At 39.4% G+C, this 13,886-nt stretch overlaps 1 protein-coding gene across 1 annotated transcript in view; it reads right to left on the reverse strand.

The window, feature by feature from the left end:
• Positions 1–310: 310 nt before the first annotated feature.
• NWD2 (NACHT and WD repeat domain containing 2) overlaps positions 311–13,886 on the reverse strand; it is a gene marked incomplete at both ends in the record, with an annotated part of 48,606 nt that continues 35,030 nt past the window's right edge. The window contains 4 exons of the mRNA XM_079534979.1: positions 311–4,243; positions 5,764–6,353; positions 6,669–6,813; positions 8,014–8,217. Of these exons, the coding sequence (XP_079391105.1) occupies positions 311–4,243; positions 5,764–6,353; positions 6,669–6,813; positions 8,014–8,217 (4,872 nt within the window). The remainder of the gene's footprint in view (positions 4,244–5,763; positions 6,354–6,668; positions 6,814–8,013; positions 8,218–13,886) is intronic.

Here is a 13,886-nt window from a genome sequence, read left to right on the forward strand (position 1 = left end):
GCTAGAAATTGTTAATCAAGGCCCTGGTGAAATCTTGTACTGAACCTTGTATTCCGAAATTAAAAAAAAACCCTGCAGCCCATTGCTTAAACATTTGCTTCATGTTCCCTCCCCCCCCAATTTTTTTTTTTTTTTTTTTTGTGTGTGTGTTTTTGTGTACGTAAGTGTAAGAATATTTGTGAAGGAAAAAATAGCTGGTCTGCCCTCTGCTGTTAATGTCTTCCAAGAAATGCACTGATTTTTACTTGAATTCAGAAGACAAATCGATGCATGAATACTATTACTCAGGTAAACTAGTCAGGACAGATGCTCAGTTGTCAGCAGCAAAACTATGTCCTCTGCAGTCTATGGCTGAGCACACCTTTTCATAGCAATAGTTGTGTTTTTTGGTTGGTGTTGCTTCACTCACCTCAGGCTCTATAACTGTAATGGGGCTATCCCTGGCAAACACTTCAGTTGATTCCCTCCATATGCAGTCTGCAGTCACTTTGAAGCTATAATTGTGACATTTTGGTCTAATCACTTGTGTCGTGTTGTTGAAAATCTGACGGCTGTTTGAAGTAGCAATTTTGATTTTCAGTGCTGCGTCGACTCGATCCACTACAGTGTAAGTGCCTATACTTCCATCATCAAATCCAATAATAATATTTAAATGTCTCTGTGAGAGTGTAAGGAAAGTGGGAGTCTTATAAAGAGAACAGGCACCGATGTTTTTGCCATCCGCTAGCCTCATTACAATTAAACTAGAGATTGCACCATTGTCATCATCTTCATTGAGAAAACAGATGTACACAAGATAGCGGCCATCACGAGACAGCCTTTGCCTCCAGATAACACCTGGAGCGTGAACTACACGAAGTTTTCCACTGTGTAGATCAAGCACATTAATGTTTTCATCACCACGGGTTATAATTCCTAGCTTGCCGTTTGGGGACATCTCAAAGTCTTCCAAATTTTTCAAGAAATTGGTAGGCAGTTGTACACGTCTGCAGATGACTTCCTCTGTTAAGCTCCAGATGTTCACAGTTTCAGTAGATGTTATAAATACTATAATATCTGGGCAGTCTGGTATCAGTTTGACATCTACAATGCTTGCACCATCATCACAGCAAAACTTCTTGGTTATACTGCCTGTCCAGAGACTCACTGCCAACACTTTATTCTTTGCCATTCCTACCACAAATGTATTTGCAGTTGTTATAAATGCATTCTGTAAGGCAACTAAAATATTGCAAACCCTATGTCCTGTTGCCAGTCGCCAAACTCTGGATGCATTTTGCTCACAGAGAGAGACTACAAACTGATCATTATGAGTTATCATTAGCTCTGAGATTTTTTGCCCATTAATGCGAAAGATGTTTTCCCCACTAACAGTGTGCCATACATACTGGCTGCATTTATCATCTGATGTAACCATTATTTCTCCAGAAGTGGTCAGCACACAGTTTTCAACAGTACCTTCGTGCTTGAATATAGCTTCAATATATCCAGTGCTGAAGTTCCACTTATGGACAGAATCTGATCCATCCAATGTGTATATTAATTCACCTCTGGCTGGCAACACCAGTCTTTGGATAGGTTTGCCAGATTTGTCAATATTGGACATAGCAGTTATGATGTCTATATCCCAAATAGAAAGGACACCACTGGTGGATAAAGATAGCAGCATGTTATGATGATTTGATTTAATTAGCCTGACTATAGTTCCTGAGATTTCCTGTAAGCTTGCCATACACTGTCCCGTATCTCTTCTCCAAACGAAAATGGCTGAGGTATTTTCCATTGAAGCAATTATACAGTTGCCATTTTTGGACAACACAGCAGATATAAAGTGCTCATTGTGTTTAGCTCTAAACTTTTCAGCTACCTTCCACACATGAGTGTCAAGGAGCTCAATGCTGAGAGCCTTACAAATTAAAATTGCACTTTGGTCTTCAGAAAGCTCTATGCTGACAACCTCACTGTCATCTCTCCTGCAGTCGAAGTCATCTGTAAGCTGGGGATTTGTGATCTCCTCTGTACTCCAAACAGAGAGGCTGCCTTCACTGTCCACCATCACCATTTCTTGGGCCTTGTCCAGAATGAGAAGGAATTTCACAAATCCACCAGAAAATTCAGAGGTCACGGTGGCCAGCTTTTCTCCACTGCCTAAGTGAAAAATGGTTGTTGTGTTCAGATACTGTCCACAGAAGGCATAAACTCCATCCGGAGAACACTGCACACATGTTACCTCATACCAGCAGTGGAAATGATAGAGAGGCCAGCCATAAAGAAGGTCTATTACAGTGACATCTTTGCTGGCTTCCAGCCACGCGAGTGCATGGTTGACTGATAATGTAAACCCATTTATAAAACTGGAGCCCCCCCCTAATCCACAATGTTTTGACCCCTTAATTTCCATTTCAGATAAAAGACAGGAATTTATGTTATCATATATCAAAAGAGTGTTGTTTGTTGTAGCTACTACAAGATACCTTTCATCACTAGTAAGTTTCATCCCTATGATAACAGATGGAGAGGTTGTAATCTGCCTCAATAGCTGGCGAGTCTCTACATCCCAAGTGCTGATGGAACCATTTTCCAAAGCAGCGATGATTGTACTGGGATTAAAAGTAGGCAGAATTTCAGTGACATGCATGCAGCTGGAGGACAGTGGCAGGCGCTCGGGGCTGTAAGTCACATCCATGGAAGAATGCAAGGGGACGATAGAGCAGTACTTGGGCCCGTCCTTGTCGCATTCTAAGAGGAGGTGTCTGAGTTTAGGCAGTGAACTTACTACTGGCAGAAGCCTCTGTTGCAACTCAGCAGAGAGTGAGCCTGGGTATTTTACTACTTTGAACTTGATACTGCGGAGAGTACTGGCCAGGAATTTCAGTTCCTTTTCCTGCGAATAGGTGTAAGCCAGTTCTATGTCTGAAAGTGCTTTATCAAACTGCCCTATTCTAATCATGGTGTACAGCCAGCTGAAGTTCATAATGACTCCATACAGCAGATCATCTGTTCTTCCACATCTTGTCAAGTGATGAATAAGCTCTGTCATTTTTCTATGATTGATAAAAAAGATGTCAGGCTCTAAGGGATTACACTGAAAAACCCATGGCTGATCAGGCGCCTGCCTGTCAAAAGCAATCTGATCCATGCAGTGCTTTTCTTCCTCATTCAAGCCTCTGCTATCACGGGCAGGGCAACTGTTCAAATATTGGTCATTGCTGTAAAAAGGTTTTCTTCGTCCACCTGACCAAACACCAAGAAAATATTCCGCCATGATCGTGTGCATTTCCTGCAAATCTTCTTCATTGTTCAGATACAATTTCTGGGCAATTAGGTGCAAGTGTCTATTTGCCCAAAGAAGAAGGGTAACGTTTTTCACTTGTCGCTCTATTAAGTATCCCTGCAAACCCTCCTTAAGTCTTGCAATGTATACGTAAGGAATTCTCAGTGGGTTACCATCTCGGATGTTCTCACTTACTTCATACATAACACTGTTGTCAAGGGCCAAGATATCTTCCAGTTCCATTTCACTCAGGCCAGATTTGGACATAGTGATGTAACCAAGTGCTCTTGACAGTAGTCGTGATCCACATTTACTTTCCAGTGACCAAAACAGCTGCTCTATGCTTTCATGTACAGTGATACAGAGGGAGGACTCATCCACGTCTTTGTGAGATCTCCAGTTCTTGACCTCTCTGAAGGTTAAGTTCACAAACATGGGCAGTGTACACTTGGAGAATGCTTCATTGACATAGATTTGTTGCCCTGATGTTACTTTTCTTTTAACTCGCAGCAGCTGATGTTTCAGTACTTGGCTACACATCTTTCTGTCCCTTGCAGTCAATTCAATGTAGTTGTCTTCTTCGTGAATAAGGCACCTCAGTTTTTGCAGTATCCCATGCTTGTTTGGCAGTGTTGACAAAATTATCCGTACTGAACGGGGAAGGTGAATGGGAAGCCACCAAAGCTTCCTAGCGTCATCACTATCTGTTAGCTGTTCTAGGGCATCAAATATTATCACCAATGGTCTGTGGAATGAGGACTCATTCAAGAGATTTATGAACAAATCCCGGAGGTCATGAATCTTTTTAGGGTAACTTTGCACGAGGCAACGATAGTTGACTGCTAATTGTTCACAAATGCTTTGAAGTATATTCTTCAGATCTATGCTTGTTTCAGTGGATCCCAAAAATCTTATAATTACCACAGGGTCAGAATCAGGTCCCATTTCTTCTTGCAGCCAGGAATAGGCCTGGAATACAGAGCATTATTTAGTTAGCATCTAAACAAAGCACAGTAAGAGAGTTTATAAATAGTAAAAGCCTATATGTAAATAAACATTTCTAAATGTGACTGGTTGAATGTAAATGCTCTCACTAGTAGAACCTGAGGCTGCTTTGGATTTCTGTGCACTGGATGAAATTTTTATCTTATGTCATTTTCATGGCTAATATCCTAAAGCACTAAGGCACAGATCTATAAGAGGTTTAAATCTACAAGGACCTGAGCAGAATTTAGTCCATAAATCCCAGGGTACTTTTTGCAAAATCCATGTCTCACTTCTAGAAATCTACAGGTAGACTTCCTTAGACACTAAGTGATGTCATCTTTGGCAAGGCAAACCAGTTTGGCACCTAACCTTGTTTAATATTAATTCCCAGCTAAGATTAAATACATACCCTGGCAATTTTGTTAGACAGGGATGGGAACATAGTATTGAACTTTCTCAGCTGGTTACTTTAATTCTTGGGCCAATGACGTACATTCTCTCTCGGTGTGCCTATGGCTCTTTTATGCTGCCACAATGAGTAAACAGGTTAGCTAACTATAAGCAAGTGAGGAATGTGGCTCTAAATCCTCTCAGTCTGTGCAGGCTAACTAGCTCAGTTCTCTCATCTGCTAATTCTTTTCACTTCACTTGAAGTTATTACAGAATATTTTAAGAAAAAAAAACCATAACCAAAGCCTCTGGGTGAACTTAAGTACTGAAATGAGATTTTGAGCTGCAAATCCCTATTTTTCATAGACAATAAATGTGAATCTATAGGAAGTCACATTTGAGAAAGGTAGGATTTTAAGCATTGTTGTTTCTCTGTCTATTTCCTTCTGGTTGATATGGCTGTTTCCCAAGCTACTGTGCCAAATTATCTGGGCAACCTCTAGGGAACTCAAAATTGTGACTTTCACCTAGACTATTAGGCTTAGAGATGCCAGCTTGGTTTTTTTTTTTGTTTTGTTTCATTTTGTTTTTTTTTCTTCTGTGTCTGGTCCTGCGTTGCAGTGTTTCCCCTCATGTCCCTGTAGTACTCAGCTCTGTGGCTGAAGAAGCTTGTCAGACAAAAAAATGTATTTTTGCTGATTATTACAGATAGTTATAGCTAGTGTATCAGACTAATTCTGGAGTAATTTCTGATGAGGATGTTAAACAAGATAGCATACCTTAGAAAAACATGTTGTATTTGTGAATAAGATTAAAAACAGCATATGACGTTTAGATGGTTCTAGATTCATAGAACGTTAGTGGAATAAAAGGGGAAGAGATCATTCTAAAATACACGTTTTTAACTCTACCTGCCTTTTGAAAGCTCAAATAAGGCTTTTTTAATTCACTTGGGTATATGATATAGGCATGTTGTTATTAAATGGCAGTCCTTTCCTGAACACATATACAATAATATGCTATATGTGAGTTTTATAATCTTTATTTTACTAAGCTGGCCTTTATGCACTAATGATCCTGGCATCACCATTCTATGTAAGGTATTTATTTACCTTCTTTGCCACTTCGGCTAACAAAAGAGTTTTCCCTGTGCATGGTCCTCCGTATATGATAAGAGGGTTAATGTGTCCTATTTTGCTAGGTAGAACATACTTGTGAACTATGTTTAATGCCTCACATCTGTATTCATAAAAAGTGGAGTATGTTTTACATAGTGATGAATGTTGAAGAACTTCATCATACAGCAAGTCTGTCTCGGTGTCAAAGTTCTGCTGCACTGTTGCCTGGATTATATCGATCATGTCTTCATAGAACTGTTTACCAAGTCCTTCAATGTAATGATTCTCCACTTCTTGGGAGTACCCCAGTTTCATGTCACAGTGAGTGACAGAGGTGTACACTCTCAGATTGGAGGATGCAACGATGGTAGGAATGAATTCATCCCTGAGCTTGATCAGTTTCTCATGAGCTTCGGGATCTCGTAGAAACTTCCCAGCTGTATGAACCACATCCATGTATTTTCCCATCTCTGGAATTTTAACAAAACGCTCAATGTTGGCAATTTTCCGAATGTAGCAAACACACTTCTTTAGGAAAGCTGGTGTTTGTTTACCCAAGGCAAAGTCAAGTTCATCTTCAATAGCTGAGGATGAAAAGAGAACACAGAGTCTCTGTTATCTTTTCTTTTTAAACTGTTTACGATCCTGCCCTCTTCCACCCTCTCCCCCCGCCAACATGCAGACACTTTAATGATCACATCTGTTTTCTGTAAGAAGCAGAAAAAGCACAGAAAAAGTTGCTGGGTACTTTCATAAAGGCTTCAGTCTCAAGCAAGCATAATGAGCATTTTTTCCACCTCAATCATGCGAGAAATGCCAACAGAAATATATTTTCATGTTTATGGAAAGGTTGGTAGAAAAGACAATAAATGAACATACAGAAATAGCCTGAACTTTACCAGAGGAAAGATATCTCTTTGCTTGGCTGTGTTTCATTTTTCCTTTTTCATACAGCAATTTCACAGCAGTCTTAAAAATCTTCTTTATTTCTTCTGATATATCTTGCCATTTGTTCTCATTCATAGAGTTTGAAGAAGGTTCCATCTTTAAAAAATATCCAGAGTTAAACAATAGGCTATAATACACACATCTAAAACTTCAGAAAGTAAAGATCTACTGTTGAAGGTCATAAATAATATGGTAACAGAGAAACACATCTGCTAAAATAAATGAACAAGTTCACCTTTTTATACTGTAAATAATCATGATGTATACTCCACTTTAGAATAATAAAAGTTATCTACTTTTGAATATTTTCTGAATTCCCCTGTAGGCAGCTGATGAAATGTTCTTCAAGAATAAGACCTTTGTCTGTAAAGTGTTTTGAGGTGCAAGCCTGAAATAATGATATTACAGAAGCAGTAATATTTCTAAAAACTATCTTTCCTATTAATGACAAGTATTAATAATAATAATTAAAGCTTGGATTTCAAAATTGAAAATGAGTTTCCTAGTACCTAATTTTAAGCACTTCATATTTGAAAAAATATGGGATTTTATCTCACATTACTTTAGTCCATACATTGCTATAGTAACAGTGATCTTAGTGCCACTGGTGAGGGCCTGTGAGATAAATTCATTAATCCCTTTAGAGGTATCTGTCAGATACCACAATGGTGGTTTCTGTAACACAGCTGGCAGTTGCTGCTGTGTTACTGTAGGTGACATGTTCAAGGGGTGCCTTGTTTTCCTGGAAGAAGGAGAGTACAACGGGAAAAAGAGTGGCCCTGAGGTCAATGTTCCTTAGCGACTTTCTTGACATGTTCAGAACATTTTGTCTTTTACTACTTTCACTGAGTTTATGTGATGTAACCCTGTGTTAGCTTTAAGTTACAAACATCCTTCGGTAACTCCTGTGTCTCACTAGCTTGAAGAAAGGTTAGAACATTTAATAACAAATAAAAGTTGAGCATTATTCTAAAGGATATTGCAGTAAATATGCAATATATAGCTAAATAATACTGAATTCGACCCACTAAACATTTCTGTGTTAATGTTTCTTAATGTGGGAGGGTAGAATTGAGCCCTGGGTAACACATAATTTTTATTGTCACCAATTAACGACAAATACATGTTTTAAAAATTATAATTAATGGTGTTGGAAAATCTTCCATTAGAATGCAGTTATTAAGTTAAAAGCGTGGGAGGTGCCGAGGGATTGCATTAGGCACTTGTGTCACTCACTCTTGCAGAACTTTTTCCCCTGACAGAGAGGAATTTTTGGAGGAGGTGAATGCGACTTACTGTATTCTGGAAGCTCTTCAGCATTTCAGATTTCGGCCTGAGGTAATATGCTGGCGGCACTGCGTTCTCATCTCTGCAGTACCACTCTTCTATAATTCTGGTCTCTAGCTTGGCCTCCACAGCAGCATCCAGGATCATTTCAAATTCAGCTGACTCCACTTCCCCTGGGATGCGGATGTTCCCATACTTCTCTCCCAGTAGGCCCTGTGTATTGGCGGGAAATAGGGCTTACATTTTTCTCCTTAGTGATGTGAACACCCTCCACAGGATCTGAATTTCCTAAACATCAGTATTGTAATAGTTTCACAACTTTGAAATTAACAGAAAGGGAAACACACACAATGTAAGATGAATTATATTGAGATTATTGTGTTGAGCTCCATTCCACTATGATCACCTGGTAGATTTTCAAGCAGATACACTAACCTTCCTTACATTAACTGCTAATAAAAATACAAGGGCACAACAATACAAACCCTCACATGAGGTTGGGTTCATCTCACATTAACATTATTAAAAATGCAGCTTCTTCTAGAAATACCAAGATTGATGTTGAAGAACCCCTAGTTACTTCGCTGTCTTGTATTCCCACACTGCAAAAAAATGTTCACTCTCTTTGCCTCAGCAGCTGTCCAGGGAATGCACAGTGGAGAAAGGTGAAATAGTTTTGACCAATACCAAAACCCACTTTATTACTTAAGTGCATGTATTTGGTATAAATGTAAAGATTTGTGGAAGTCAGTTCACAGGTAGTGTTACCTTCAAAACTGAAGCGTAAAATATTGGTTATAATGCCATGAATACATTCTCTAAAACTTAGTTTTGCAGTTTTCTGTGTATAAATATTAAATCAAAAAGGGTTGAGAAAAACCTTTTGGAAGATAAAGCTGTAGGACATTTCTGCATTCTTTCTGCAAAATTGTGGCATATTTTTGACCCTGTGATTTATTCTGCATTCAAATGTTGGCCCACAGCAGTCTGTGAGAATTCTCACTTTGTTTAAAATATAATTTCATTTTCTGTATCTTTTGTCATTTAAATACATTCAGTAAAGATTCTGAATTAATAAAAAGAAACGCTTAATGTGGAGAGGAGCCAACAGTATCAGCATCTTGATTTGAATCAGAAAGGTCTTTTAGCAAAGTAATGCTAATGCAAATAAAGTACTACCCTAAAAATGTAAATGACCTTGTTGGTAAATAATAAAAATCTAAATAATTGTTATTTTTAAACCACTCATCATAATGAGAAACTGTTCTAAACTTTTTCAGCTGCAACTAAATCCTGCAAATCAATAACTGATTATGATGCAGCTTCACTGATTTTAGAAGTGTGATGCTGCTGACAGCCTTCTCTGAATCCAGCTATGTTGGCAGAAGGTACTCAAGCAGCTCAGCCTGCTAGTTGCTGTAGCCTCTGATCAGAGACATCAGAGCACTTAATGCAAACACTTCCTAACCTGTTTCAGACAAAATGTGACCACAACCATATTTTCTAACCTGACTGACTTTTGCCTGGGGCAGAGTAGGGAGAGCACACGTGAAGTGCAGTGCTAGCTCTAATGGCAAATGGTTGGCCTGACAGCCCTGGAATTCTGAAGCTGCAGAGGTTAAACATAGTATAATGTTATTTTCTTCTTATCACATGAGGTTAATTGCTCTACAGTGCCATACTTGTACATTCACAGTGATGTAGAAATCTCATAAATTTCTCTTACTGAATCTTTGCTATGCAGGTTTTTAAATTACCTTAAATAGCAATTAATGACACTACATTTTTTCTAAATTTAAGTTCAATGGAATGTCCAAGCAAAGCTCAATAGTTGGGCCATTCATTAGCAGTATTAAAAATTCTTGTTTTATTGCACTGCATTTAATCAACTAAATTTTTTTTTTTTTCTTCTCTGGTACAGTTCATGCTGTTCTCTTTCCACTGTATGAGAGGTGAGTAAAGAAAAGCACTACCTTAAAATTTAAACACAGATTTTTTTTCTTATCTATTATTGCAACAGACATCATATAAGCAATCCTTTATTAGAGATCATCTTCCTAACCACTTGAGCAAAAAATAATGGAAGGGAATTTCAACATGAACAGAATAGAATAATAGAATCCTTAGAGTTGGAAGGGATCTTTAAAGGTCATGTTGTTCAGCTCCTCTGCAATGAACAAGGACATCTTCGATCAGGTTGCTCAGATCCTGATCCAACCTGGCCTTGAAATTCTCCAGGTATGGGGCATCTACCACATGCTGGGCAACCTGTTCCTGTACCTTACCACCCTCACTGTAACATACTTTTTCCTTATGTCCAAACGAAAACATTTCTCCTTGTTCTATCACCACATGCCCTGCTAGAGAGTCTGTCCCCTTCTTTCTTGTAGCTCTGCTTTAGACACTGGCTCCCTGGAGCCTTCTCTTCTCCAGGCTGAACAGCCCCAGCTCTCTCATCCTGTCCTTGCAAGGGAGGTGCTCCATCCCTTGGATCATTTTTGTGGTCCTTTGGATGCACTCCAACAGGTCCGTGTCTCTCCTGTACTGAGGACTGCTCATGTGGACACAGTACTCCAGGTGAGGCCTCACCAGCGCAGAGTAGGGGGCAGGATCAAATCCCTCACCCTGCTGGCCATGGTTCTTTTGATGCAACCCAGGATATGGTTGGCTTTCTGGTCTGCAAGGGCACATTGCTGGCTTATGCCCAGCTTACCATCCACCAGTACCCTCAAGTCCTATAATATTAGAATCACTGTAGATGATTTTGTCATGTGCTTTTAAATAAAATGGAGGCCTATGCAAATATTATTTGAAAGACATTACATTTTCTAATTGAATGGTCTTTTGTAATTGTGCTTGCTGCATGACTGGAAATCACAGGTGGGATTTTCATAGAAGTCCTTCATGAGCTGCATGAATGAGTCACACTCAGAGCACACCTCTGAAGCTTTGCATTCTACTGAGAGAATGATGAGCGTGCCAAGCTCCTGTGGAACAGTTCTTCCCTTAAACATATTTTGCTAGATGTATAGTATGCTTTTCACCAAAAGTGATCACTGGTTAAAAACAAACAAACAAACAAACAAAAACATAACTAAGACTACGTGTGTTTGCTGGAATCTTAACAAAATTTTTTTGTTATGCTACATGATAGCCTTTGAATTGGTGCATTGCATGCACAGGATGTGAGAACAGCATCTTCCATTCTTGCATATGGGAGTAGCTTGGAAGGCTTGGAAGTATCTCATTCTAGGCAGTTTCCAAGGAAAAGACATCTCCTCTCTACTTTTCTGGATTTATAATCTGTTAATACAAATATATTGTGCCAGGGTTCCACAAAAACATCCAAAACATTAGATACCTAAACTTAGAATGGCACATGTTCCTCCAGGGACTTCAGTGTCCAAGATGCAACTATGCTAGAGGCAGGCAGCAGCCTCTGGAAGTGTCTGTCCCTCTCTCATTATTCACTATACATTTAAGTAGGAAAACCAGAACAACAGAATTTAAAGAAAATAAAGTTTCTCACAATCTTCATGTTTCATCACGCTAAATGAAAATAAGAATATTGCCATTTATGTTCTTTATGAAAAATAACACAACACTCTGCTAATAACCTAAAACTTCAATTTGCGATAACGACATTGGGACAATTTGATGATTATTACAGGAAATTATTTTTTAAAAGCAAGTGCGATGTTTACACTATATTCAGTACTAGGAAACGTTGTATGCAGACTTGTGAATCTAAATTTCCTACCCAATAAGTCATTTTCGTTTAATTGTAAAATAACAAATTAAAAATTCATTAGATTGAAGATGATTGAACTGTTTAAAGCTACCAGACTGGTAAATGTATAAAACCCTCAGGAACTAATTGTATCAGAGAGAACTTCATAGAATTGACAACAGAACAACCTCAGCAGTAGTCTTGTTAGCTTTGTTGTGCCTGAGGCTGAAGTTAAAGGAAAATTATTAGAGGCAAATTAAAGAATTACTGTTTAAGTCCATATGGAAAATATTTTCCTTCTACGCTGGGTGTGGGAAGATATTAAAATTGTAGATACAATCACAATAATGACCAGAAGGAGAAAACTAACAAGATTTGAATTCTTGCCAACATAGAAAGCTGCAGGTTCATTGGAAATACAGATGTGTAGCTGGTGAATGACCAGGTCCAATGATCTTCTGCTGGGCTTCATGGAATCTTAGAATGGCTTATGTTGTGGGGGATCTTAAAGATCATTTAGCTTCAACCCTCTGTCATGGGCATGGTTGCCAGCCACTAGATCAGGCTGCCCAGGATCCCATCCAACCTAGCCTTGAATGTCTCCAGGAATTGGGCATCCACAACCTCTCTGGGCCGTTTGTTCCAGCACCTCACCAATCTCTGTAAAAATTTTCTTCCTAACATGTAACCTGAACCTACCCTCTTTTAGGTTAAAGCCAAGCCTCCTTGTCCTATCACTATCAAACTGTATAAAAAGTTGATCCTTGTCTGGCTTGTAAGTTCTCTTCAAGTACTGCAAGACCACAATGAGATCTCCCTAGAGATCTTCTCCAAGCTAAACAAGCCCAACTACCTCAAACTTCCTTTACAGGAAAGGTGCTCCATCCCTTTGATCTTCTTTGAAGCCCTCCTCTAAACCCTTTCCAATAGCTTTACATCATTCTTGTACTGGGGGCCCCAGGCTTGGACACAGTATTCCAAAGGGGGCCTTGCAAGGGCATAGTAGAGTGGGACAATCACCTCCCTCTCCCTGCTGGCCATTCCTCTTCTGGTGCAGCCCCGGATACTATTGGCCTTCTGGTCTGGAAGAGCATGCCGCTGTCTCAGCTTTTTGACCATCAAGATTCCCAGTACCTTCTCCACAAGACTGCTCTCAATGAATTCTTCACCTAGTCTGTACTCATATCTGGGATTGCCTCCACTCCCAAAACCTTGCACCTGGCTTTGTTAAATCTCATTAGGTTCTAATGTGCCCACTTCTCAAATATGTCCAGGTCCCTCTGGATGCCATCTCTCCCTTCTACTGTGTCAACTGCATCACTCAGTTTGGTGTCATTAGCAAACTTGCTGAGAGTATACCCAATCCCATTGTCTATGTCATTGATAAAAACATTGAAGAGCACCAGGCCTAAGACAGACCCCTGGGGACATTTCTTGTGACATGCCTCCACTTGGACTTAGAGCCATTGACAACAACCCTTTGGCTATGACCAACCAACAGATTCTTTATCCACCTAATAGTCCAGCATTCAAACCCATGTCTCTCCAATTTAGAGATAAAGATGTGGTTTGGGATCATGTCAAAGACCTTGCACAAGTCCAGGTAGATGACATCAGTTGCTTTTCCTTTGTCCACTGATGCCATTACTCCATCATAGAAGGACTCTAGATTGGTCAGGTATGATATGCTGTTGATGAAGTCATGCTGGCTGTTTCTGATCACCTGCTCATCCTTCATGTGCCTTAATATGTCTTCCAGGGGAATCTGTTCCCTGATCTTCATAGCACATACGTTAGGCTCACTGGCCTAACATAGTTCCCCAGGTCTTCCTTTTTTTTACTCCTCAAACATGGGACTGATATTCAACAAGTGGTCCTATCCTATGTAGATACATCTGTATGATAACATAAAATCACTTCAGCACAACTGTAGGAAATGCTTTATGGTTTTCAAACTGTCTACAGTTTGTACCCTGTCTTGCATTTTGGATTTCCATTTGCTAATGCAGTGCAGTTCTAAGTCCATCCTGCCTAAACAGCTTGTTCAAGTGAAGGAAGGACTGCAGGATTGGTAACATTTAGGCACATTTACCCTCCTGGTCAGCAGAAATTTTTGGATTAACTGATATAAACAAATAGGTAGGCAGATCAT

The sequence above is a fragment of the Tetrao urogallus genome (assembly GCF_951394365.1).
Source record: "Tetrao urogallus genome assembly, chromosome: 4".
NCBI lineage: Eukaryota > Metazoa > Chordata > Aves > Galliformes > Phasianidae > Tetrao > Tetrao urogallus.